This window comes from Sus scrofa, chromosome 2 (genome assembly GCF_000003025.6).
Source record: "Sus scrofa isolate TJ Tabasco breed Duroc chromosome 2, Sscrofa11.1, whole genome shotgun sequence".
In the NCBI taxonomy this organism is placed as follows: domain Eukaryota; kingdom Metazoa; phylum Chordata; class Mammalia; order Artiodactyla; family Suidae; genus Sus; species Sus scrofa.
This window is the reverse complement of record NC_010444.4, coordinates 64,835,671-64,863,120: the sequence shown is the minus strand read 5'-3', so window position 1 is coordinate 64,863,120 and position 27,450 is coordinate 64,835,671. Positions and strand designations below refer to the sequence as shown.

At 52.9% G+C, this 27,450-nt stretch overlaps 2 protein-coding genes across 9 annotated transcripts; one reads left to right on the top strand and one right to left on the bottom strand.

The window, feature by feature from the left end:
* ADGRE5 (adhesion G protein-coupled receptor E5) lies at window positions 890-18,328 on the top strand. Of its 8 annotated transcripts, XM_021080714.1 has the most exons (20): window positions 984-1,166; window positions 4,430-4,480; window positions 4,992-5,111; window positions 5,661-5,816; window positions 9,036-9,167; window positions 10,796-10,942; window positions 11,396-11,542; window positions 11,629-11,675; window positions 11,797-11,874; window positions 13,759-13,936; window positions 14,017-14,124; window positions 14,292-14,515; window positions 15,056-15,250; window positions 15,989-16,180; window positions 16,357-16,592; window positions 16,724-16,790; window positions 16,935-17,026; window positions 17,115-17,283; window positions 17,370-17,474; window positions 17,559-18,202. In XM_021080714.1, the coding sequence occupies exons 1-20, from the start codon at window positions 1,127-1,129 to the stop codon at window positions 17,586-17,588; spliced, it is 2,514 nt and encodes an 837-aa protein (XP_020936373.1). In that variant the 5' UTR covers window positions 984-1,126; the 3' UTR covers window positions 17,589-18,202. The 8 variants fall into 8 exon arrangements, with proteins under 8 accessions (XP_020936401.1, XP_020936381.1, XP_020936373.1 ...); XM_021080742.1 differs by lacking the exon at window positions 10,796-10,942 and having other exon boundaries at window positions 890-1,166; XM_021080722.1 differs by lacking the exon at window positions 9,036-9,167 and having other exon boundaries at window positions 917-1,166.
* On the bottom strand, window positions 18,125-27,081 carry DDX39A (DExD-box helicase 39A). The gene is given in 12 exon segments (XM_003123370.5): window positions 18,125-18,450; window positions 18,546-18,693; window positions 18,833-18,977; window positions 19,081-19,190; window positions 19,278-19,409; window positions 19,733-19,851; window positions 20,574-20,757; window positions 21,131-21,223; window positions 22,310-22,437; window positions 22,568-22,687; window positions 22,690-22,778; window positions 26,951-27,081. Coding segments are annotated over 11 exon segments (1,281 nt in total). The 5' UTR covers window positions 22,775-22,778; window positions 26,951-27,081; the 3' UTR covers window positions 18,125-18,433.

The following is a 27,450-nucleotide window of genomic DNA, read 5'->3' as shown; positions in this document are numbered from 1 at the left end:
CGGATTCTAACTGGATATACCCCAGCGCCACCAAGGTGTTAAAGACACATTCGCCCCCAATAGAGACTTTGTCCTGGGTCCTGGGCTCATCAGCAGGGGCCTGGGGACTGAGCTGCCTGCCTTTTAGATCTCTGCTCAGCCACTTGTTAGCTGTGCCTCAACTTCCCCTTCTGCAAAATGGGAATCATAGCAACACCTGCCTCGAAGGTATTTCCAGGCGTAAATGAGTTAAAAATAGAGAACTTTAGGAGAATCAGGCCTGGCTCAGATAATAAGTGCTTTGTAAATAATAGAGTTTTTTAAAAAAAGAATTATTAAATAGCTTCGGAGATAAGCTGGTCACATGACTTATTTGAAAAGGAAACAACTCTCCTGTCATGTGATTCACTGTTGATTAATGCAGTACCCATGAACTGCCAAAATATGAGTTTCCCACCAGGCAAAAGTCTGGCCCAGAATGACCAGCTCCAGGAGCACAGTGGCCCTGGGGTCCTGCAGTTTTCTAGGTGCCTGCCTGGCATCCATGAAGGGCCCCTTTGTGCTCCCCTAGCTCCTGTCTGGACTCTGGCCTCTCTGTGCCTCAGTTTCCTCATCAAGAAAAAGAGGAGGAAGGTCCTGTTAGCTCCAGAGCTGGCCATGGAGAGCAAGCACAGAATAGTCCCCAACTTGGGTGCCCCAAGCTATGTCAGCAGTGACTCCACCCTCCGCAGTCCAAATGCCTCCTGCCCAGAAAAGCCAAGCGGGTCCTGGGCCAGACTCCCCCTTTTGCCCCTGGGATCAGCCAGCTGTTGAACACAGGGGCCAGAGAGCTTGTCAGATGCTGCAAGGGCAGGCTGCACCTCAATACTGCATATGACTCGTGTGTGTGTGTGTGTGTGTGTGTGTGTGTGTGTGTGTGCGCGCGCGCTCGCGCGCGCAGCGTCCCTGGGTCTGTGTTTTTACTGCACTTTCCTGTTGGCTTCCAGCTGCCCCGCCAGTTCCGGGGAGGGCCCTGGGCCAGCGGCTGCCTCCCCACCCCCTCTTATAAAGGCCCGGCGGCCCTCGAGAAAGCCCGCACAGCTGCCCAGCCTGGGGACACAGAGCAGCCCTGCCTTGTCACCTGCTCCCCCCACTGGCAGCTCAGATCATGGGAGGCCCCCACCACGGCGTCTTTCTCCTCTTTCATGGTGAGAATTTCGGGGCCCTGTTGTGGGGCGGGACAGGCAGCGAGGGAGCCCCTGGCAGCAGCTCTCGGTGTCCAGGCGTCCTCTTCCCCGTGGAGAAATGCGCCCCAGGTCGCTCTGGGGCCAGCCTCGGAGGAAGCCGCATGGCCAGGCGGGCACTGAGGGCACGTGGGGAGAGGGGCTGGCAGTGCCGGGCACCTGCACCCAGTGGCAGGATTCCCCAGACTGCTCTAAGAGCCTTCCCTCTCTCCCAGAGAAATCTCTGACCTCTTTACTGGAGCCACTTTGCGGGGTTGCCCCTGAAGTGGGAAAACTGAGGTTTGGGGAAAGGAGAGGGGCAAAAACTAAATGCGGGAGCCCCGCGGACAGCTGCTCTTAACATCGGGCATAAGGGGATGCTGGGGGGCTTGGAGGCCGGGAGGCGGGACTTCTCCACAGCGGAGGTACCCCCATCACCTCCCACACTGTCTCAGTGGCAGGGGCAGCCCCAGAGAAGACCCTCATTCTTGCTCTGGAGACCCAGCTGGGAGCCAGCTGTGGGTTGAAAGGAGTTTTTGCCCTCTGAAGGTTTGAACCTGACTTTTACTATGACTTCCCCTGGGCCTCCCTTCCCGCCCCACCCAGGGTGGCTCTAACGGTTATCTGGGCAGCTCGTTGCCTGAGCAACCAAACAACAAAGAGAATGAAGAAATGGCATTTGGGGTACCATCCAGAGTTTCCCCAGGCCACAAGGGCGGGGGTTCCCTGTGATGACCCTGTGGGCAGCAGGCGTGAACTCAGTGGCCCTGGGCGGGCTCTAAGCAAGGAATTGGTGTCTATGTGGGGCACACTGAGCAGCTGGGGCGGGGGAAGGGGGGGAAGGCGGTGTGTTACTGGAGCCAAATCTGGGAGCCCCTGAGTCTCACTTTCCACCTCAGCAAAATGAGGCAAAACCGCTCTTTACTTTATAAGGTTGTGTTAAGGGTTAAGTGAGTGCGTATACAGGAACTATTCCTGGTTTGCAGGAAGAATTAAGTAAACACTATTATTGTTATTATTACTTCACTGGTGGGTCTGAGGGGTCCTTAGCTGGAGGAGCAAAGAGAGGATGACTGCCCCGCCCCCCACCCCAGGAATCTTACTGCTTGGGGCTGGGCAGGGGGAATGCAAACCAGATGGAACTGGGAGAAGACCAGCAGCTCCTCTCTCGGCTCCTGTTTGGGAGAATTCCAAGGACCCAGATGAAGAACTCCTGGTCTAGGAAGCCTCCGTGGTTGGAGAGCAGAGCCCAGCCTAGCTCTGGCAGAGGGCAAAGTGCACAAGGCACAAAAGAGCTCTCCCACCCCCCCACCCCCCCGCAGGGTCTGGGGACCTTGACCTGCTCCATTCCACCTTCTTCAGGCTAACTCTGTTCACTAGATTCTTCCTGAGCCTTTTCTGGGCTCCAGGCCACAATCTGTCCAGCTGCAGGATGGGCACAAACACAGCCAACCTCCTAGGGTAGTTGCGAGCATAAAAGTTGCTACTGGGGATTTTAGGGAGCTGGGGACGAATCAGCCCAGGTCCTCTCCTATCAGGCAGGAAAGGTCATTCCTGCAAAGAGGAACCAGGCCCTGGCTGAAAGGGATATGAACCAAGCCCTATGAAGAGGAAGAGGAAGAGAGAAATCCTTATGGGAGGGAGAGGAGGGCATGCCAGCCTCAGTTTACCCTGGCTGGGAGGGCTTCTGGGAGTGGCTCTCTGCTCTCTGCCAGCTTGAAGGGTATCAAGTTTGGACCTAGGGGCCGAGTGGGCAGAGGACCCTCCATTCTATACCCCCACAGCCCCTCAAGCCATGCTCACAATGACAGACCCCAGAATTCCCCTGGGAGATACCATCAGGGGCAACAGAGCATGAGTCATCCCTTCCCTTGGCCCAGGAAGTGACTCATTCCTGCCCTTCCTCCTGGCCCCCATCCCTCCACCCACTGCCCCCTTTTGGGTATCCCTGGATTATTGGGGTCAGTGCTGCTTCCCCACATTCCCACATGGGCAGGGACTGGATGCCTCCCCTCTCCACCTGCTGGGCTGCCCTCCTCCCTCCCTCCCTTCCCCTCTGTTTCCATCTCCCCGCCCCCACTGTTTTTCTTTATCAAGCTCTCAGTCTCCATATCTCTGTGTCTCTGTCCAATCTTTGCCACTTCTGTCTCTCTCTTTCTGAGTTCCCTATTTCTCTGTCCACCTCGCTGCACCACTGTCTTAACCTCTGCCTCTCTCTTTGTTTCTCTCTCTCCATTTATCTCTCCTTGTCTATCTCTGATTCTCTTTCTTCCTCTCTTCATCTCTATTTTCTCTCTATTTCTTGTCTTTTTTTTTTTTTTGGCCATGCCTGCGACACATGGAAGTTCCTGGGCCAGGGGTCAAACCCAAGCCACAGCAGTGACCCTAACCACTCCAGTGACAATGCCATATCCTTAACCCACTGAGCCACCAGCGAACTCCCTCCATCTCTTGTCCTCTTGTCTGTCTCTCTCTGGTGAACTGTGATAAGATCTCCATCTCTAAACCCTTTGATGACTTGAGGAGGACTCCCAAGACAGATCCTAAGAGTGGGGTGCCCCTGAGCTGCAGGAACAGCTGGGGAGGAGAAACCCATCCAGAAGCACCCCCAAGAGGAGTGTCTTCCTGTGTGCAAAGGGCCCAGAGTGAAATGTCACTACTGGGTGCCAAGACAGCCATAAAGGCTGACATGTTGTAGATGTGGTGTGCATGTATCTGTATCCCCGAGGAAGGTTGTGGGGGCTGGAGGAGCTTAGATTCAGAGGTGAATCTGAGAAAACTACCTGGTCTAACCACCTCATTCTCACCTAAAGAAATGATGATGACAGTAAACACATTGACACACGAGGCGATATTAATTCTCACACTGCTCTAGGAAATGGGTCCCGCCATCATCCCCATTCTACAGAAGGGGAAATTGAGGCTCTGAGAGGTGAGGTAACCAGATCACAGTCCAGGATTTGAACAGGCGCCACCTGGCTCCAGTCTGTTTACTGAAATGCTGCCTCCACAGCCCACAGGCCAGTGGGAACCAGGATCCCTTTGGCGCCTGGGCCCCTTCCCCATCCCTCAGTTTCTGAAACCCACCCCCAGGTGACAGGTGGCAGACACCCTGGCTGTGGGTATTGGATTCCAGGGAGATGCCACCTAATCACTATATCCTTGAGCCACGGACAGAGCCCAAGCCTGGGAGGGGCCAATAGCCCCCTTCTCTCAGTTGCTTCACTCTCTCCCTCTCTCTATTCCAGTGCTGTGTGTCTCACTGACTCTGTCGGAAGTTGGAGCCCAGAGCACCAAGGGTGAGTCTGCTGGGAACCACTAGATCCACAGCCAGAGCTTGGGGAAGGATCCCTAGACCCTCACACCCAACCCTCAGTCCAAGCGGGAAAGAGGCCCCCAAACGGGGAAGGCCAGGATCGTGCCTCCCATCACCCACTTCTCTAGACATGACCCTGTCTCCCTCTCCAGCTCCTAGCTCAGCCCTCATGTTCTTTTCTTTTTATTTTGTTTTATTTTATTTTGTCTTTTTAGGGCCATACCTGCAGTGTATGGAAGTTCCCAGGCTAGGGGTTCAGTCAAAGCTGCAGCTGCAAGCCTATGCCACAGCCACAGCAACGTGGGATCTGAGCCAAGTCTGCAATGTGCACTGCAGCTCACAACAACGCTGGATCCTTAACCCACTGGGCAAGGCCAGGGATCAAACCCATATCCTCATGGGTACTAGCTGAGTTTATTACTGAAAAGCCATGATGGGAGTTCCCAGCCATCATGTTCTGACCATGGTTTCTATCTCTACATCTGTCCCCACAGCCTGTGCTCGGTGGTGCCCTCTAAACTCCTCATGTGTCAACAGCACTGCCTGCCGCTGCAATCTGGGATTCAGTGCTTCATCTGGGGAGGTCTTCACCAGCCCCTCGGACAGTTGTGATGGTACAGTGACCTAGTGGTGGTGGAGGGACAAGCAGAGATTATGGGGTACAGCCCAGTGCCCATGGGGGATATGGGTGTTGGTTGGGAGCATTCAGCTTTTGTCCTCAGGACCATCATCAAGGACAGGAAAATAAAAGAGAAAGGAAAAGATACGAAGATGGAGAGATAAGAAGTGAGTAAGCATGGCTTCCTGGAGAGAGAAGAGCTGGGTGTCCAGGAGTCTGGAGTCTGTGCCTCAGTTTGTGTTTCCAGGACTGGGGAAGGGGATGCAGAGCTTCTACCCACCTCCCACTTTGGCACTTTCCACTGTGTCCAAATCTGGGGTGTCAGCCAAAGAGCCAAAAAGAGCAGAGCTGATTGTACAAGCTTCAGGAATGGCTTGCTCCAGCTGCAGTTCAGCCTCAGCAGTATTGCCTGAGAGAAATTGTTTCTAAAAAGACACTGATTAAGCATCAGGACAGATGTTGGGGAGTCAGGTAGGAGATGAGGATCTCTCCCTCGAAGGAACTCATGCCTTTGGGAGGTGACCCTTTCCCTGCTCTGTTTCAGATATCAATGAGTGTGCACCACCCACAACCGTGTCCTGTGGAAAAAATGCAGATTGCCAGAACACAGAAGGGGGCTACCACTGCACATGCGTTCCAGGATACGAGCTTGCTTCTGGGGCACCAATATTCAGAAATGAGAATGAGAACACCTGTCAAGGTAAGAATGACCCTGCATCTTCCACCTCTCCATGCATGAGGTTCAGGGTCACCAGAATCATTGCTACAGCATCCAGAGGGTGTCACGCCCAGGTCTGAGTTGGGACAGATGTACCTGTGCCTGTCCCACCTGCACAGAGAGAGAGGGTGACATAAGCCAAGAACACAAATCCTGACTTTGCCACTGTGTGTGTGTGTGTGACACTGGCCAGGATACTTGTTCAGAAGTCACTGTTAACATGTGAGATGTGATATTATTGTGATTTTCTGTTTTTTTAAAAAAGAATCCCTATCTTTTACAAATAAAAAAACAAAAGGAGCTTTGCCTCTTATTAACTGTGTGACCTTGGACAAGTCACTTCACCTCTCTGTGCCTCAGTTTACCCATCCGTAAAAAGGGGGCGACCAATGGTGCTTACCCCACAGAGCTGCTTGGAAAGCATATGAGATCACAAAGCACAAAACAGTGATGGTAGTTGGGTTTTTAAATTATAATCATTATGATCTAATGTACCTTCTCCAGGATGGGCATCCCTGGGGGAAGCTTAGTGAGCAGCTGTCCTGGTCCAGTCTCTCAACAGTGACCCAGGAGGAGCAATGCCTCCACACATCACCAGGCTTTGCCCACTTTCTGGGGGGAGTAGATGGGCAGGGAAAGAGGCAGATGGAGCCTCTTTCCAGCAGTGGGGCAAATAGGAGCCACAACTCCAGTAAGGGGTCCAGAGGGGGGGTGTAGAGCTGAATACTGAGGATGGGGATGGGAGGAGAGTGAAGGTGAGAGCTGAGGAGGAGGCTGAGCCCAGGGTCCAGAAGACTCTGAGGAGGGCCCACAAGCCGATCCTGCTGCAGAGAGATGAGCCTGAAACCTTGGTCCCAGCCCCTTCCCTCCTGCTCTGTGGAGGGAAGGCAGCAGAGCCTCCTGGTGGGAGTCCAGAGGGGACCTGGATCTGTGTGAGGCACTGCTGGTCCATGGGGGCCTCTGTGGGTGATTGTTGTACTTGAAACTTGCAGCCTGGGCAGAGCTTTCCCCTGAATTGGAAAAAGGTCCCTCATCTCCAGGTGAACATTGTATGTCTGGGGAATGGGGGGTGAGCTGCTTTTCCTCCCCCACTTGCCCCCTTGGCCAGACACCCTTGTGCAGTGAGCAACCTGCACAACCGCACATGGTGGTCATAGATCCCATGCAGTGTGCCTGGACTGGGGGTGCTGCCCATCCACTGTTGTGTGCCCCTGCAGAGACATGGATGAACAATAGGGAGGTGGGAGAGGAACCTCCCCGCATCTCAGGGTGCGTTACAGGGAGAGAGTAGCCTGCTGGTTTCCCACTTTCTCAGGCATCAGAGGAGTGTTCTGGCTACCTACCTAGTTTCCCAACCCTCTCTGAACCCCAAGGCTCAGAACCCTCTACAGAGGGTCACTTCCAAATGTTTAGAACACTTCCACCGCCACTTGGCATTTATTTGTATAAAACAAAAGAGGGTATCCATGAGGGTGCAGGTTCCATCCCTGGCCTTGCTCAGTGGGTTAAAGGATTCCACATTGCAATGAGCTGTGGTGTAGGTCGCAGACGCAGCTTGGGTCCTGCATTGTTGTGGCTCTGGCACAGGAACTTAGCCTGGGAACTTCCATATGCCATGGGTACGGCCCTAAAAAGACAGAAGAAATAAAAGAGAGTATCTCAGAGCCCCTGGGCCATGGTGGACTCTGGGACACTATCCTGAAACGTGGGATGAGGGAGGTTCAAGGGACCAGCAATCTGCCTGAAGAAGATGCCTCCTGGCATCCCAACCCCACTTCTCAGCTGTTCAGCTTTCCATATAGTTTCCCTATGCAAAGCTCTGCCCTGACCCTCCCCAGTAATTTCAGTTCATGGGTCTGAGGCAGCTCTGATGACTGGAGCCTGGGAGGACGCTGTATCAGAGGTGGAGGCAGTAACAAACATAACATCGACCCCTCAACCTATTGGAAGAATCAGGTGAATTAAGAGGCTTCCATCTGGACTAGAGAGGCTGTCACTGGGGACCACTGCTCCTGGCCCGACCCTCTGCTGAGGAGATCAACCCAGGCCCCACGATGACTCAGACCACCTGGGGACTGAAGATGGAGGCTGAGACCACTTGGCAGTGTCCACAGGTCTACATCCCTGGTGGAAGCAGAGATGACAAAAACTCCTGCCACCTATCACCCATGAGTACCTGCTCCCTGTTCCAGCTACTCAGCCCTCACCCACCGCACGCCTTGCTCGGATGTAGATTCTCACCACTTCCTGCCAGTCCAGGCGATGCCTTCATGGGAATCAGGAAAAGACACCTTGGAGCTCCCATCGTGGCTCAGCAGGTTACAAACCTGACTAGGATCCATGAGGATGTGGGTTTGATCCCTGGCCTCGCTCAGTGAGTTAAGATCCGGCGTTGTCATGAGCTGTGGTGTGGGTCACAGATGCAGCTCCGATCTGGCATTGCTGTGGCTATGGCAGAGACTGGCACCTGTAGCTCCAATTTGATCCCTAGCCTGCGAACTTCCATATGGCACAGTTATGGCCCTAAAAAAAAAAAAAGAAAAGAAAAGAAAAGGAAAAGGCACCTTCACAGCCCTAAGGCTGCCTGGTCACATCAACCCCACCGTCCAGCATGGCTTGGTGCCCGCTATCTGGCAGCCCTGGCCTTTCATCCTCATTTTCCATGCCAGTGCCCAAAAATCTCATCCTTGAGTGGCTTGGCTCAGGGTGGGTCTTGTTCCATCTTCATGGAGCTGGAGTTTCATTAGCATGGATGGGAGAGTGCTGTCACCAGGATCACCAGGACTCCAAGGAGAAGTCAGCTGGCAGACCTGGCCCTGCTGGAGTCAGGACAAGATCCATCACTGGGGTCCAAGATGGGCCCTGCTCAGGGTCCACAGCATTTCCCCTGCACTTGACTCGCAGAAAGGCATACCCTCGCCTTTGTCCAAATCCTCAGGCTGGGATACAGACAGCCGTGATGTCCCCACCCGAGCTGGGAGCTGCCCTAGAGCTGGCAGACAGGGAGGACTTGGGCCACTTCTGGACAACAGAACATCTGGGCCACTGTGCTCACCCGTGTGATTTAGAAAAGGCACCCACTCACCAGGGGAGAGAAAATGGGGCCTTCTGAATGCTTCTATGCCAGGAAACATGGCCGACCCCCAGTTGGAAGGCTGTCCACAGCAGCAGGCATCCATTACCTTCTCCTTCCCCTTACAGACGTGGACGAATGTCAGCAGAAACCAAAAATCTGTAAAAGTCGCGGCATCTGCATCAACACCCAGGGCAGCTACACCTGCCAGTGCCCACCCGGCTTCAAGCTCAACCCAAGGGACCCGAAGCTGTGCACAGGTAGAGGCCCCAGGAAGCCAGTGAGGCCAGACTGGAACTGGGGAAGGAGCCAAGGCCGTTCCTGGAGCCAGAGGAGGAGGGAGAATTACCTCAGGTTCCCGCAAGGCCAAGAGCCTGCTGAGGTCCTGCCCAAGGATTCGCCTCCCGGAAAGGTCCTGCCACAGGCCGGGGAGGTGGTGGAGGCTTCTGAGCCTGGAGTTCCTTTGTGGAATCCTCATGAGCACACTTTATTTTTATTTATTTATTTTTTTTCCCACTGTACAGCAAGGGGATCAAGTTATCCTTACACATATACATTTTCCCCCACCCTTTGTTCTGTTGCAATATGAGTATCTAGACATAGTTCTCAATGCTACTCAGCAGGATCTCCTTGTAAATCTATTCTAAGTTGTGTCTGATAACCCCAAGCTCCCGATCCCTCCCACTCCCTCCCTCTCCCATCAGGCAGCCACAGGTCTATTTTCCAAGTCCATGATTTTCTTTTCTGAGGAGATGTTCATTTGTGCTGGATATTAGATTCCAGTTATAAGTGATATCATATAGTATTTGTCTTTGTCTTTCTGACTCATTTCACTCAGTATGAGAGTCTCTGGTTCCATCCATGTTGCTGCAAATGGCATTATGTCATTCTTTTTTATGGCTGAGTAGTATTCCATTGTGTATATATACCACTTCTTCCGAATCCAATCATCTGTCGATGGACATTTGGGTTGTTTCCGTGTCCTGGCTATTGTGAATAGTGCTGCAATGAACATGCAGGTGCATGTGTCTCTTTTAAGTAGAATTTTGTCTGGATATATGCCCAAGAGTGGGATTGCGGGGTCATATGGAAGTTCTATGTATAGATTTCTAAGGTATCTCCAAACTGGTCTCCATAGTGGCTGTACCAGTTTACATTCCCACCAACAGTGCAGGAGGGTTCCCTTTTCTCCACAGCCCCTCCAGCACTTGTTGTTTGTGGATTTATTAATGATGGCCATTCTGACTGGTGTGAGGTGATATCTCATGGTAGTTTTGATTTGCATTTCTCTTATAATCAGCGATGTTGAGCATTTTTTCATGTGTTTGCTGGCCATCTGTATATCTTCCTTGGAGAACAGTCTATTCAGGTCTTTTGCCCATTTTTCCATTGGTCGATTGGCTTTTTTGCTGTTGAGTTGTATAAGTAGCTTATATATTCTAGAGATTAAGCCCTTGTCCATTGCATCATTTGAAACTATTTTCTCCCATTCTGTAAGTTGTATTTTTGTTTTCTTTTGGGTCATGAGCACACTTTAGACCTCACTTCTTCCTCATCTGTCACATTCTCGCAGAGGAAGCTGTCACTTCCTGTTCCCAGAAAGGGAACCTCCATCCAGGGCCCAGGAGGGAGCAGGCAAGGGTCCTTGGTGGGGAAGGCCAGCCCCCAGGACTCAGTTTCCCTCCTGGTCTCCCCCACATAAGCTGGGGACTCTGGTCCCTGTCTCACCCATCTTCCAGGGAGGCCACCATAAGGTGCCTTGAGGGTGAAGTTGAAGGTCACCAGGTGATGGCGCCTGCCATCACAGTGGGGTCCTTGACACTAGGCAGTGAGAAGTGGGTAACATGAGAAGTGGAAGGGAGGCCTGACCCTCTGGCTTTGTCCTCAGATGTGAATGAATGTACCCCGGGGTCAAACCCATGTCACAACTCCACCCACTGCTTCAACCTCGTGGGCAGATATGAATGCCGCTGTCGCCCTGGCTGGAAACCGATTCCTGGGTCCCCCAACGGCCCAAACAACACCATCTGCGAAGGTTCAGAGCTCGATACCCTACTTCTGGAGACCCACACTCAAGACATCTCATCACATATTCAGTGGCACCCACACCAACCAGGCAGAATGAACACTGTGGGAGTCCTGCTGTGCCTGGCATTAATTCTTTTGAGGCTAAACATGGACAGAATTGGGGGTTCTCGGGGAAGGAGCTGGGGTACTAAAGAAGAAGGTTCCAAGGCAGCAGCTAATTACAAACCGGGATGAAGATAGTTCAACCTTTTCACAACCTGTATATCTGTATGGGGCTCACCTGCTGTGTGTCAGCACTCTGCACACTTCCCATAATTCACTTCAGCATCTGTCACTCAAGGATATGGAGTTACCAGCTGGCATCACCTCCTGGAGCGGGGAGGGGTGCTAATATAGGGAAAAGGGGGCAGGGCCAAGAGAGGGGCCTCGTCAGGGCTGACTCCCTTCTTTGTGTCTCCAGATAAGGACGAGTGCAGCTCCGGGGAGCATAAGTGTCACAACTCCACCATCTGCACCAACACTGTGGGTTCATATGCGTGCCACTGCCGCCGAGGCTGGGTGCCCAAACCCGGATTCCAGAATAAGAAAAATACCACCGTTTGTGAAGGTACTTGTCCTGACCTGACCCCAGACCCTGCCCACAACAAACGCGACACTCCCACACCTAATGAATTGCTGTCCTGTCCCCCGCAGAGGTCTCCTTCCCCACCTGGACGCCACCCCCTGGAATCAAGAGCCAGGTGAGTGGCCCCCAGCAGAGACCAGGAGGCAGGAAATCCCTCCACCCAGCCCACCCTGTCCCCAAGTGCTCCCACCAGGATGAGGCTCTCTGACCCCCTACCTCCTTGCTTCTTTCTCCAGAGTCTCTCCCTTTTCTTTGAAAGAGTCCAGAATATGCGCAGAGACTTCAAGGCAGACTTGACCCAGAAAACCATGAAGGTAAGGGCAGGTGGGGTGCTTTGGGGATGCTTCAGTGTGAGCGGAGACAGCCAAGCGTGGGGCTCTCGTCAGAGAAACAATGTGTCTGTGTGCAAAATATACACACACCATACATTACACAAACACAGACATACATCCATACCCCAGAATGTACATACACATACACACACTCATTTGAGAGGGATAAAATGGCAACAGACTGGAGCAGATGAGAATTTCACTGTAGACCCAGGCCACAGTGTTCAAATACGCCCCACCCGGCCTGCTGCCACTTCCTGCTGTGTGACCTCAGGTGAGTGACTCTCCCTCTTTGGGCCTCAGTCGCCTCACCTCGTAAAGAGTGCCTGCTGGATTTCCCATTGTGCCTCATTGGGTTAAGACTCCAACATAGTGTCCAGGAGGATGTGGGTTTGATTCCTTGCTTCGCTCAGTGGGTTAAAGATCTGGCATTACCCCAGGCTGCCAGCATAGGTCACAGATGTGTCTTGAATCTGATGTTGCCATGGCTGTGGCATAGACCTCAGCTGCAGCTCTGATTCGACCTCTATCCTGGGGAATCCCATATGCCTCAGGTGTGGCCATAAAAAAATTTTTTAAATAAATACATAATGCTTACTTCATACAGTTGGTGAAGAGGTTTAAATGAACTAACAGAAGTCAGGCTCAAAGAACAGTGCTTGGCACACAGTGTAAGCGCTATATGTAAGTTCTGGCATATGTGCTTAGCCTGGTGAATCCCTAAAAAATAATACATGAACCCCTAAAAGTAATAATAATTTTTTTTCTTCTTTTTCCTAAAAAATAATAAAATTTTAAGCATAAAAATTAAGCAAAAATATGAGACCTGGAGTTCCCGTTGTGGCTCAGTGGTTAACGGACCCAACCCATAAGGACAAGGGTTCGATCCCTGGCCTTGCTCAGCCAGTTAAGGAGCCAGCATTGCTGTGAGCTATGGTGTAGGTTGCATATGCAGCTCAGATCCTGCATTGCTGTGGCTGTGGTATAGTCTGGCAGCTACAGCTCCAATTTGACTCCTACCTGGGACCCTCCATTGCCACAGCTGCGGCCCTTAAAAGACAAAAGGAAAAAAAGAAATATGAGCCTCTTATGTCATAAAATTTTCCGGTAGCTACAGGTTTTTTTGGCGGTCCCCATGGAATTTCCTATACCAGGGATTGAACCTGCACCACAGCAGCATCCTAAGCCCCTCTGGTGGATACTTAATCAGTTCTTCCACAAGGGAACTCCTCCAGGAGCTACATTTTTTTTTTTCTTTTTTGGCTGTCCCGCAGCATATAGAGTTCCTGGGCCAGGAATCAGATCCCAGCCACAGTTGCGACCTAAGCTACAGCTGCAACCTAAGCTATAGCTGCAGCAACACTGGATCCTTAACCCACTGTGCTGGGCCAAGACACTGCTGATCCTTTTGTGCCACAGTGGGAACTCCTACATTTTTTTAAATATAAAAGTAAAAGATAAATAAAAATTAAATTAAAAGGTAAAAGTAAAGAAGTGAAATTCATGTGAAAATTGCATTTAACCCAATAGATCCGAAATATTACCATTTCAACAGAGAGCGCATTTCAAGTGCTACCTGTGGCTTGTGGCAACTGTTCTGGGCAGCATAGACTTAGAACAGGGCCTGGTGTAAAGCCTGTGCCTGATAAATGTAAAGTGCTGTTACATTATGCACACAGGCATAGATGCAATCCACTCAATCCCCTTACTTGTCTTCTGGCTACTGCAACATCAGAGTGATTGCCCTGTGTCTGTGCCCGAGGGAACCAAGGTGGTTTTCCGGTGTGTATCCCAGTAGTGGGGGCAAGATAGGGGGAGGTGAATTTGTTGTGCCATGACCCAGCAGCTGTCACCCATCGCTCTCAGGACCTCATCGTGTCACTGGATGACCTGCTGAAAACCCCCGGAGATCTGGAGGCCCTGAACCTGTCTTCCAGGCACCAGACAGCCACCAGCCTTCTCACAGGCCTCGAAGAAATCCTGAGGACACTGGGCAAAGCCTTCTCTAATGACTCCTTCACCTTCTATTCCCCTGGGGGCACAGGTGAGACCTCGTCCTGCCCCACCCCCACTCCTGGCCCTGCCATACCCTGAACCCCCTGATCACCACCCCTCTCCCCTCAGTGCTGTCTCTAGTGGTCCAGGAGCCGGGGAGTGGAAACATCACCGTGGGCCAGAGTCATGCACGGATGCTGCTGGACTGGGCTGTGGCAGCTGGAGCTGGGAAGTCTGGTAATGGCGGGGATACAGAGCAAGCACCTGAGGGAGAGAGGAGGAGAAGCTGGGGTGAGATACCATGGGGAGGGATTCCTGCATCACAGTGGACTAGTGAGCCTGAAAGAGATGATGGGGCCCTGGAAGAAGCAGAGCAAAAGGTAACCAGTGTGACTGTCCCCCAGACCCCACCGTGGTAGGGATCCTCTCGATCCCGAACATGCAGAAACTGCTGTCCAACTCCTCCTTGGACCTGGACTTGGAGAAGAAAGCTAAGTTGGAAGAGTGCTATGAAAGTTCTGTCCACGGCGCCCAGCTCAGGCTTCTCTCCGCTGTGAACTCGGTCTTTCTGAGCAACACAAACACAGATAAACTCGACTCCCCCGTCACCTTTGCCTTCTCCCATCTTGTGAGTCCTAGGGTGGGGAGAGGACATTAGCCCTACTGCTCACCTATCTCAAGGTCACTGTGGTCCCTCTGTGGCTGTCTTCATTCCCCCACCCACTCTGCTCCTTCCTTAAATGTATCTCAGGGCCTTCGCACTTGTTGTGCCCTCTGCCTGGGACACCTTTCCCCTGCAAGATTCAGTCCTTTACTTCTTTCCAGTGTTTGTTCAAATGTCACCTTCTCTTCTAAGCCTTTCCTGATCTGCTTATATTATGTTGCCATCTGTAGTCACACTACACATTTCCCCTTTGTTTGTTCTTTTTCTCTCTTCCTTTCTTTTGTTTGTTCTTTGCTTCTTTCACATCTTCTAACATATTATCTAGTTTGCTTATTTATTAGGTTCATTGTTTTCCATCTGTCTCCCCCACTACTATTATCAGCCCTGAAGGGCAGGACTTGTGTCTGCCCTGTTCACTCCCATGTCCCCTGGCCTGGCACACACAGAAACTGCTCAGTAGACAACCATCAAACGAAAAGCATCCTTCTTTGTGTTCAATTCAAGCCTGGGACTCAAGAGCAGAAAGAGCACGGGCCACGGGAGGAGCGGATCTGTGCCTTCTGGAAGCATGACGGCAGCAATGGTGGACACTGGGCCACCTCGGGCTGCAGGATTCTGGGCAACGGGAATGATAGCACCACCTGCCAATGCAATCACCTGAGCAGCTTTGCCATCCTCGTGGCTCACTACAACGTGGAGGTGAGCAGCCGAGGGGCCACATGCAAAAACCTACTGGTGGAATGGTTGGGTTAGGCAAGACAGGCAGGTTGTTCTTGGCAGTACTGTCCAACTTATGATTGGGCAGCCCAGGTAGCCCTACACCACACCTCCCAGTCCCTTCCCTTGGACCCCCAGACCTCCACATGACCAAGTAACTAAATAGAGTAGCCTAGCACTGCAGGCCCTCCTCTGGCCAATGGCCCTCTGACTGCCCACCCCTAACCAGTTGTTAAATATCGCTGAAAGCTTGTGAGGGAGCACAGCTTTCTGTATGTGGCCTCAGAGGGATCCATAGATACACTGGGCCATGTGAATAGCTGGAAAGGGCAGAGTAGAGGAAGCTGATGGTCCAGGGCAAAGGCCCAGGACGGACAAAAACGTGGGGTTTTGATGCACTCATAGGTGTGGCTGGGTGTAGGAGGGGCAGGAGATGAGATGAGGAAAAATAGGGTCAGAGAGGTGGGCCTTGGGAAAGAAGGTTGCAGCCATTGAGGCTTCCCTGGGGACTTTCTCAGGTGAGCAGTCTGGGTATGTAGTGGGGAGGCCCATCTGGAGGACCCCTGATGCACCCGTGGGTGTAGGGACGGTGGTATCTAGGATGAGAGTCATACAGCAGGTTTACTTAGGTCCTGGGTGGGTCTACATAGAGTGGCCCAAGAGGGAGGTAAGAGGCCTCAGGGTGCTGATCAAGTCCCGCCCACCCCGTTCTGCATCTAGGACCCGAAGCTGGCCCTGATCACTAAGGTGGGCCTGTCGCTGTCGCTGGTCTGCCTGCTGCTATGCATTCTCACCTTCCTGCTGGTGCGGCCCATTCAGGGCTCGCGCACAACCGTGCACCTGCACCTCTGCATCTGCCTCTTCGTGGGCTCTGCCATCTTCCTGGCGGGCATCGAGAATGAAGGAGGCCAGGTGAGACTCGCCTGGTGGAGGGCCCCACTCTCACCTGAGTGCTAGGACCCCCTGCTGGGTCCATCAGCTGGCATTACAGCCTACACGGCCACACCCTGACTCTGCCTGCCCTTTGGCCACGGACCAGCCCACTGACGATGTCACACAACCCTCTGTCCCTCACCCCCGCCTCGCAGGTGGGGCTGCGCTGCAGCCTGGTGGCCGGGCTGCTGCACTACTGGTTCCTGGCTGCCTTCTGCTGGATGAGCCTCGAGGGCATGGAGCTTTACTTCCTGGTGGTGCGTGTGTTCCAAGGCCAAGGCCTGAGAAAGCGCTGGCTCTGCCTCATTGGCTACGGCGTGCCCCTGGTCATCGTGGTTATCTCGGCCATTTTTGCAGCCACCTACAAGGAAGGCTATGGCAATGCCCTCTAGTGAGTTCGGAGGTGGTGGGGTAACAACAGGAGGGCCAGGGCCTTGGGGGGGACACCCTGAGCCCCTGCTCCTCTCTGGCTCCACTTTGGTTTTGCTGGGTGCTAACTAGACTCCCCCCCTTCTCACTCAGCTGCTGGTTGTCCCACAAGCATGGCTTCCACTGGAGCTTCCAGGGACCTGTGACCTTCATCGTTTTGGTAACTGACCCATCTTCGGCCCCACCCTCCATTACACCCCCTCAAAACCTGAGGCCCTTGGCTCCACAGAGCCCCCCTACACTGGCTTTCTCCCTACAAGTTCCAAGGATGCCCCCTAACCTGAATTCTCTGCTCCCTGCCCAGTGCAATGCTGTCATCTTTGTGACTACTGTCTGGAAACTCACTCAGAAATTTTCTGAAATCAACCCAGACATAAAGAAATTAAAGAAAGCCAGGTGAGAGCAGGGGCAGGGAAGGGGGCTGACAGAAGAAATGGGTGTGTGAGGAAGGGCCCCCACGCTGCAATTGCCTGCTTCCCCGCAGGGTGCTGACCATCACAGCCATTGCCCAGCTCTTCGTGTTGGGCTGCACCTGGGTCTTCGGCCTGTTACTCTTTGACCCACGGAGCTGGGTCCTGTCCTACATCTTCACTATCCTCAACTGCCTGCAGGGCTTCTTCCTCTTCCTGCTATACTGCCTGCTCAACAAGAAGGTAAGCTATGGGACAGGGCTACAGGCAGTGCCAGACCCCTAGTCCTGGGGCCCTTCTCCTCCCGACAGGTAACCTGTACCCCACAGGTGAGAGAGGAGTACCGGAAGTGGGCCTGCATGGTCACCAGGAACAAGTATTCAGAGTTTGCCACAACCACATCTGCTTCCAGCTCCAGCCACAGTCAGACTCGGGTAAGAGCTGAGCCTGGGGTGGAGGTGCAGACCAAAAGGCACCTGGGCCCGGGCTCAGCTCTCACAGGGCTCCTTTCTCTCCAGGCACTCAGGCCGTCGCAGTCCGGCATGTGAAGGCATAGTTCTGGCCAGGACAGCAGCTCCTGTGGCCTCAGCAGCTTTTGCACATGCTGAAGACCATCCTCTCCTCTCCCACTGTTCTGCTCCCTCTGCTCTCCTGCCTTGGTCCCCATATGCACCGTGGAAAGGAGGGTGGCAACTGCCATGTGGCGCCAAACCCCAGAATAGCTGGCAAGGATGGAAAAGCTGGATCTACTAGGCCTGCTTCTGGCTGCCTCTCTGCTCCAGCCCCGCCAGGACCCAGGGTAGGAGCAGAAGCTGACCCATGGCCGCAGCCCCTTGCCCTGGGTACACCAGGCCCAGACTGAGGGCTCCTGTGCCCAGCCTGGTCCTTTCCCTCCTGTGTCTTTGCTACAGAACAAGAGGTCAGGGTGCTGGGACTCAGCTTCCCAGTTAAGCTAAGACTGAGGTCAGGGGTGGGAGAAGGGCAAGGCCCTTCCTGGCCCCTCACTGAGGCTCACGGTACAGAAGCCCACCTGTCCCCAAGACAGAGGGTTATCACTGTTGTGAAGGTTGTGGACATTGCATAATGTTTTTTTTTTTTTTTTTTATCTGTATAAACCTGTCAGTGTTGACACTTAAAATTAAATATCATGCTGATATTGAAGGTGGCACTGCTTGCTGGCTAGGGGCTCGCTAACCAGGCCCTTGGTGTCCATGAAATACTGTGAGGTGACAGAACACAGACACGGTGGGAGCCTGGCTTCCATAATAAAAATTTATTCTTACACAAATCTACAGTTTTTAAACAGTAAAAAGAAAGGCCCACTGTTGCCTAGAAAGAGAACTTGAAGCAGCACGTGGGATGCAAGGTGGCTCCAGGCCATCAGGGCATGTGGTTACCGGCTCTGTTCAACTGTAAGACACACACAAGGAGGCCAGTGAGGAGGGGGTGGGGGGGGGAGAGAGGGCCCACCGCCATGGCCCCCCAGCCCTGTCTGAGCCACTTACTGTACGTGGAGATGTCAATTTCTTCTGGAAGCTCTGCCACATTCACTTCAAACCGATCCTGGACGTCATTGAGGATTTTGGCATCATTCTCATCAGACACGAAAGTAATGGCCAGGCCTTTGGTACCAAAGCGACCCGCACGGGCTACCTGCAGGAAGACAGGAGCAGGAGGTCAGGCCACAGAGACACAAACTGGGGAATGTGAGAACCAGCAGGGAGAGGTCTCATCCAACTCCAACTGTGGGAAGGGGGCATTAGGGAGGGGACACCTCTGTCAGGCCACTCACCCGGTGGAGGTAGGTGTCTGAGTCCTCGGGCATGTCATAATTGAAGACAATGTTGACGCGCTCAATGTCCATCCCTCGGCCAAACAGATTGGTGGCTACCAGGATCCGCCGCTGGAAGTCCTTGAACTGCTGATAGCGTGACAGGCTGGGTGCAGGAGGAACAAGGGTTGGCCATCAGATACAAGGATCCCAGATGCTGCTCCCTTCCTAGGGGCCTGCCTGTGGCTTTGTAGGCGACAGGAACTCACCGCTCCTCCTGGGCCATGCCCCTGTGGATAGCAATGGCTGGGAAGTTCTGTTCCACAAGGAGCTGGGCCAGAGCCATGCAGCGCTGCACAGACTTCACAAATATCACCACCTGCGAGGGAGGGAGTGACAGTCAGAGCCAGAATCCCTCCCAAAGGCCCAGAGCCCCGGGACAGGCCAAGGAAGCAGGAAGTGTCACCTGGTTAAACTCCAACACATCCAGGAGGTCGAAAAGCTTGCGGTTCTTCTCACTGTCCTTCAGTTTGACATAGTATTGCTGCAGTCCATGTAGCGTGAGCTTGGTTTCGTCGTCCACAAACACTTCCATGGGCTGTGCGGGAAGAGGAGCAGGAAGGGGCAGGCAGGGCTTATTTCTTGGCATCCTGCCTGCCCAGAAGCTTCCAGGAGCAGACTCCTCTCTGCTCTACTTCCAGAGGACCTGCTGTACCCCAGTAAATACTTCTCTAACAGCTGGACCTAAGGACTGGTCTGGCTCAGGTATAGACCAAGCTCTCAGCTCCCATTCTGACAAGAGAAGAGGAGGGCTCTGTTGGCCTCCCAGCATTCTTGTGTCATGAAGACAGCGTAGCTGTCAGAGCAGCCAAGAGCTTGGACCCAAAGAATGCCAAAGCTGAGGTCCTGACCACTACTCACATCTTGCATGAACTTCCTGCAGACGGGCCGGATCTCCTTGCTCAGGGTAGCACTGAACATCATGCACTGCTTCTCGTGCGGTGTCAGGCGGAAGATCTCCTGCACATCCCGCCTCATGTCTGGGGGAGGGGGAGGCAAGAAACAGGTGGGTGTGAGCGCCCACCAGACCACAAACCCCACCCGAGACCAGATCAGGCCCCTCCCAACCTGTGCCAGGGAGTGTTGGCACTGTGACGTTGGCACCATGACGAGGGCGGTGTGAGCGAGGACTGGCGGGAGGGGAGAGTCCCCGGGGCCTGAGGGCCCGGACTCGGGGTGAGCACAGGCGCAGGAGGAGCGGCAATCCACTTACACGCTGCCAGAGCGGAGCAGCCGTGCCAGCGCGCCTCGAGCCACACTTCAGGGAAGGGAGCCTGAGGCAGAGACAGCCGCTGGGGTGAGAGCTGCAGCTGCCTCCCAGGACACAAGCCCCATCTCCCACAGCCCTGTCAGGCCTCACTGAGGGCAGGCAGGGGCCTAGAACTAACCCAACAGGTGGTGAAACCATAGCACTCTGGGGACAATGTTGACATGTGCCTATACATGTTCCTTTGGGCCCCAGGGTCCCACTCAGCTTGAGGGGCAGAAGCAGCAGCAGGTCACTCTGCCAACACCAGAACTTTCCCAAAATTGTTTACAGGAGACCTGAGTGCCAGCCACCCACATGACCCCACTGTGGGGAAACCTCCAGGCTGTCCTGTCAGGGCCCACCTAGCTCTGGAGTGTGGGGATGCTTGCAAGGGTGGGGAAGGAGCGGCTGGGCAGGCCTTTTCAGCCCCCAAGGCGCAGCCAGGACACTCACCCAACTGCTCCAGCATCTTGTCACACTCATCCAACACGAAGTGTTTGACATTCTTCAGGTTTAGGCTCCTGTTCCGCACAAGTGCCAGGATCCGACCCGGCGTCCCCACCACGACATGGGGACAATTCTTCTTCAAAACTTCTTCATCCTTCTTGATAGAAAGGCCCCCAAAGAACACAGACACCTATGCAGGTGGAAAGTTGCTTTCAACCATCTGGTGGCCAAAAGTTCACCCCTACTTGGTGCCAACAGCCACTCAGCTAACAGCCCAGCCACCTCGGGCCTCAGCAGCCCCTCAACACCCCAGGCCTGATGCCCGAGGACAGAAGGCCTGACAGCCTGGCCCCAGCTCCACTGAAAAGCAGCCCCAGGGCTGGGACTGGCACAGGCCTCTGGGGGCCATACATAATTCATCAGGCTTTTAAGGAACATAAAACACCACAAACCTCAAAGGCAGCCGCTGAAGCCAAGCTTGGTTAACAATGGCTGGGCCAAAGCCGAGGCCAGTAAGGCTCCAGAGGACCACACCACACCCAACCCAGCCTGAAGGGACTCACCTTGACACTAGGCATGTACTTGGAGAAGCGCTCGTACTCCTTGCTAATCTGGAAGGCCAGCTCCCGAGTGTGGCACATTACTAGGACTGTCACCTGTGGGGTAGGTGGGGGAGAGGCACTCAAGTCCTTACCTGGCCAGAGTCCACATTAGTGCTTGTCCCTTCATAGCCCCTACCCTTCGGGCCACTGTAAGGCCCAGTCCAAATGCCTCCATCTTCTCACAGTCTTCACCTGCCACTCACTCCCTACACCTTCTCACAGCTACTCAGGTCTGTCCCCCATGCCAGGTCCTGCACTGATACCTTGATAAAAGAAGTTAGCCCAACCCAGCTAATGACATGTCCTGGGCTAACAGCTTCCTGAGTCTGCCCTCTGGTTGACCTGTGACCACCAAGGGGAAGGCTGCCCCTGCCTCCTGGCCCACAATGCCAACCCTGGCCTCCTTCAAAACCCTGCTCTCCTTGACCATCTAAGATCAGTAACAAGGACTCACACACCCACACACAACCAAGCATGTCAAGAATAGAACACCAGCATCCACCTAAATTATCCCCCAAAATAGTGGACTACAGTGATCATGACGAGAGAGGATAGCTATGGCCCATCAGCAATAACAGCAGGAACACAACCATGTTCAGTGCAATCCCACCTTCATAGGTGTGTACAATCTAGAAAAGCACATACGGAAATGACAACCATTTTGCTGGATGGTAAAATTGTGGGCACCTTTCAGTTTTTTTCTCTTGGCTTATCATTTTGGGGGGGATTTTGTTACAGCTAAGTACTGTACTTAATTGAAAAGTCCACAAAGAGGTGCTCCCATCATGGCTCAATAGAAACAAATCTAATATCCATGAAGATGCAGGTTCGGTCCATGGTCTCACTCTCAGTGGGTTAAGGATTCGGCATTGCCATGAGCTGTGGTGTAGGTGGAAGACACAGCTCGGATGTGGTTTTGCTGTGGCTGTGGTGTAGGCTGGTACTACAGATCTGATTTGATCCCTAGCCTGGTCTTTAATCTTGGGGTAGAACACGGAACTTCCATATGCCTTAGGTCCAGCCCTAAAAAGACAAAGAAAGGTACAGAAAAAGAACTCAGGGACAGGAATTTTTAATAAGAGGAGTCATGATTCCTGCTGCCTCAGTAGCTTGGGCCTAGGAGGGAGGGTATCCACCCACCTGTCCATTGACGGGCTCAATCTGCTGCAGGGTGGCCAGTACAAAAACTGCAGTCTTGCCCATGCCTGACTTGGCCTGGCATAGGACGTCCATGCCCAGGATGGCTTGTGGAATACATTCGTGCTGGACTGAAGAGAGAGCACATGAGCAATGAGAAATTGGATGTTCCCTCTGCACAGGCCCCTCACCAGATTGGGGAAGGGACCACAGTGAGGATGGTCAAAGGACGGCTTGGCGGGGAGGACCAGGGAGGCGTACCCTCAGATGGATGCTCGAAGCCACAGTCCACTATGGCCCTCAGGAGCTCTGGCTTCAGTAGAAAGTCCCGGAAGCCAGAGCTGTGGATAGAAACATAGGAACCCTTGACATCTTTCTTGGGGGAGCTGGAGCATTCTCTGGAGGAGCCTGGGGCTCTTCATCTTCTTCATAATCCAGAAGCTCATTTTCCACATCCTGTTCCGCCATGACACTGCGAACAGAGGAAGAAGAGCTGGAGGAAGCAACTAACACTGAAATGCATGCAGGAAAACTCACAGAGGCTGCAGGCCCTCAACACAGGTCTGAGAGGGGTAAGGTGCTAGGGTCAGGTCTTACAGCTAGCATGGAAAGCCACCCTGCCAAGTGAGGCTAAGACTGGACGTAATCCTCCAATCCTGCCTTAGCTCACCCCCGACACTGACTCTGACTCCCACTCCCGCCGCCGATTCCAACAGCAGGTCCCACCACTCCATCTGTGTAGCACCTCCCAGCTTCAGCCTGTTGTGGCTAATCTCCACCACCCTCTGCCAAGCTACTTCACATTTCCCAGTGCCCTGCCAGCTACACCCACATGGGCTCTCACATCTGTCACCTCCAAGGGCCTCCCAATGCTCTAACTGAAATCCCAATTCCTCTTCACTTTCAACCCTCCTCACTGGCCCCACCCACCTCCCTCATTCCACTCCACCCTTTTTCAGCTTCACCTGTAGCATGTGGAAGTTCCCAGACATGTGGATTGAACCCACACCACAGCAGCAATCCTAGCTGCTACAGTGACAATGCCAGATCCTTAACCCACTGCACCACAAGGGAACTTCCACACCACCCCTTTCAACCCACCTCCAGCCTTTGTTTTGCTGCTGATATTTATTCATCAAGACCCTACCCCAGCTCAGGTTGCCCACCCACACCACCAGGAATGCACTGCTGCACTGCTTTCAGGTCTCTGCACAAATGCTTCCTTCTCAGAATCAAGGTCTCAATTCTGAAGAATAGCCTCAAACCACCAAGCCTCAAGGAGTCCCCCTCTCCTTCACTCACCTGAACTATATTGGGTGGGACACCCCAACCCCCCAGACCTGGAGATGTGGCTGCCAGGATGCTGGAGAGACAAGAGTTTGTGAGAGAGCAGTATCTGCTCAGGCCCAGCTGCTCCTGCTATTTGTTGTCTGCACAGGGGAATAATTAAGTGCTCTCATGAAAAGACCTCCCTTTGGGCCTGCAACCAATAAGAATACAGCTGAGATGGTAAACGGAATTAATACAAAGCTTGCTTACCTCCTGGCTTCATTTAATCCAGTATGTACAGAGCACCTACTGGGTACAGCCTAAAAGGGACCCAAACATGAGAATCCTGTCTTTTGAAGCTCCTCTTGTGGCTCGGCGGGTTAAGGACCCAACATAGTGTCGTGAGGATGAAGGTTCTATCCCTGGCCTCGCTCAGTGGGTGAAGGATCTGGTGCTAAGCTTTAGCTGCAGATGTGGCTATGATCTGGCATGGCTGTGGCACAGGCTGGCAGCTCCAGTTCTGATTCCACCCCTGGTCCCCCAGCCCAGGAAGTTCCATATGTCACAAGTGTGGCCATTTAAAAAAAAAAAAAGGGGGAAAAAAAATAGAAAAAAGGAATACTGTCTTTTGTCCTCCTTGCTGCCGCCTAGCCTCCAGTGCAGGGGGTAGAAGTGCTAAAGAAGTCCCTCTTCTTGAGCTGGATGTTGGGGGTCCCAGGCCCAATTTCTAGCCCTTCTGCCACTCATTCTGTGTGACCATCCAGCCCCAGGGCCTTAACCACCTGTCTCTCTATGGACAATCTCTCCTCTCAACTCCAGACTCTAATATCTAGTTGCTTCTTTCACCTCTCCCCTTGCAGTTGAACTCAAAATGCCCAGAGCAAAACCCTGCATTTCTCCCTGCAGGCCTGTGTCCTCCATCTCAGAAAAGACAATTCCATTCTCCAAAATGGAATTCATCTCTCTCTTCTCTCCTTCCCATCCAACTAGCCAACAGATTCCACCAGGTTGATCTGCCCACTTCTCACCCCTGCTACCTTGCAGGTCTCAGGCTGCCATCACTTTTCAGATTGGAAAGGCTTTACCGAGATATTGATATACAAGTCACCATTTAAAAGGTATAATTCACTGGCTTTCTATAGTCAGAGACAGGTGAAATCACTGCCACAATCAGCTTTAGCACCTTTCCTCATGTCAGAAAGATTATATCCTTTAGCTACCATCCTATGCTCCCAACTCCCTCTCGCAACCATTAATCTTTCTTTCCTATGAATTTGCCTGTCTCGGATATTTCATATAATGGAATCATACTATATGACCCCTTGACTTTTTTCCACTCACATAGTGTTTTCGACGTTCATCTACCTTATAGCCATGTATCATTACATGTATCATCACGCCATTCCTTTTCAGGACTATGCAATATTCCTTTGTACTGCAACACCACAGTTGTTTATCCATTGTCAGCTGAATGCATTTGGGCACCATGATCTCCTCTGGATAATGCCAATAGCCTCTCATTGGTCTCCCTGATTTCCCTCCCCCACTCCCCTGCACCATAACCCCCTCATGCCCCTTCCCAGTAGCTACAGGAAGCCTATAAAAGCTAAGTCAAATAATGTCACTTCTCTGCTCAAAACCCCCAAAGATTCCCACTATGTTCAAAATAAAATTCAGAGTCCTCACCATAGCCTGTCAGGCCCCATACAATCTGACTCCCTCTACACTCAGACCTTTTCTCTCCCACTGCCCTCATGCACTAGCCTTGCTGCTGTGCCTCAAACATGCTTCAGCACCTTTGCACTTGCTGTTCCTACTGCCTAAAACAGGCCAGAACCATACTTCAGACCTCTTTTGCTCCAAAAAGGCATTTCCTGTTGACCCAAGTAAAAAAGGGCCCCCTTCCAGTCATACCACCCCCCTACCCAGCCCAGCACTTAGGACAGGGCCTGGCACATATCAGATAAGCAATACCCAGGGTTGAATGAATGGAACTAGAACCAAGGCCTCAAGGCAGAACTTAGGGGCTAAAATTAAAGCATTTATCCTTATCTGATTCATGAAAGAGCAATCTGACACCAGCACTGAGGAGTGGGAGATAGGATGGAGTCAGTCCCCAAGTAGCAGAAAGAATAAGAGCCAGGAAAGGCCAGTCCAAAAACCACCAGACCCTTTCTGAGAATGGACAGTAAGACTGGCTGCTTGAAGTAGAGGCAGAAGACAAAGCTGAAAGAGCTGGTCAGGCCCAGAGCATTTACATCTAATTTGCTAAGCAATAGGGAATCGCTGATTAGGTTTTTGAGTTTTGACTTGAATCAAGATTTGCTCAAGAGCAAGGTTATTCCAGAGAAGATGACGAGATCAGCAGTAGGGAAAACCTGACACCAAAAGAAAGAGGATCAATTGGGGTGGGGGCACTGTTAAGCAGGGGAAAAGAGGGTGGAACACTAGTGGGCAGGCCCAGCCCCTAGAAGATCCTAGGACAGAAATGTGCAAGAGTCACCTACTCTGGGCTTCAAACCTGAGTGACCAAGAGAAGATGGTGTATTTAAAAAAGAAAGAAAGAAACAACAACAACAGCAACAAAAAAGACAGTTTTTTGGAGTTCAAAGCCGTTTTGTTTTGATGGGGAGACAGAGTCTGAGACAGGATTTTCTAATGGTGGAGAGACAAGATCTAAAAGCTCAAAGTAAATTAGATCAAGAGAAGATTTAGCGGTGTAGTTATGCCCAAAAAGAGCGGTTAGGACAGCTGAGACCCCAGAAGCTGAAGAAGTTGAAAGCTGACACCAGGAAAAGTAACAACTCAGACTCGCGTGTGTGCCCTTTCAACCTCAAGTGCCCCCGGAGAGAATTTGTTCCCAACTGTAACATCTTTTTTGCCCTAAATCTCTGGACCCACGAAGCCGCCCTCTAAAAGGAAAGCAAAAAAGTAGATTTGGGGAGAAGGGAATTTCTCCTCGACTTGGAAGACCGTCTACAACCTCCAGCTTCTCCCACCGCTATCCCAGACCCGGGCGTCGCCCCCTGACCCCCTCCCCGAAATGCTCCGGGTCGCCTCCAACAGGGAGACTCTAGACTCTCCTCCAAGTCGGCCTCCGACTGAGGGCAGCCATGACTGCACCTTCCGGAAGCTAGCCCCTCACTCCTGGGGGCTAACGGCCGGTCCGCCCCTCGCGCATGCGCCCCAACGCCTAACGGCCGCCCACGCGCTCGCCGGACACCCCCCCAACCGCCCCGCCCCGCCTTGTCTCGCGCCCCCTCCTCCTCCTCCTTCCCTCAATCCTTGGGTTATCCCCTCGCCCGCTCGCCCGCTCGCCCGCCCGCAGGCCCGACGTCTCCGCACAACGACCCCGCGCCTGGACCTGCCGCCCACCTGATTTCTCGTTCGCCTCCGCGTGCTGCGAGGAGTCTCCCGACTCTGGTTACGGGTCGCGCGGCCCGACTCCAGCGGTTCGCGCTTCCTGTCTCCGACGTCCGACTGCGGCTCTGGTCACTGGACTGCTGGCTTTTCATTCAAAAGAGGCGGAAGCGATGATTGGATTCTACGGGAGGCATCTGGAGGCTATTGGTGGAGAGAGAAAAGAGGGCGTGCCCCGAATTCATTGGTCAATCTAAAAGTAGGCGCCCGAGTGGGTGAGGCCGGCGTCTGCAAGCGCGCTGTCACCTGACAGGGGTTGTGGTCGCTGTGTGTAGTCGCCATATTTAGTACTGGCAACCCCAAGCCAAGATGACGGCTCTGGGGTGTGTGTGTCTCACCTGTAAGAAATGTGGGTCATGCGCCCAGCACAGAACTCAGTTTTTGAAGTGGAAATCGATCCACGGGCCTCCTGGTCCACTGGAGTGGAGGTTCTGAAAAGGTTCTGAGTAGACTTG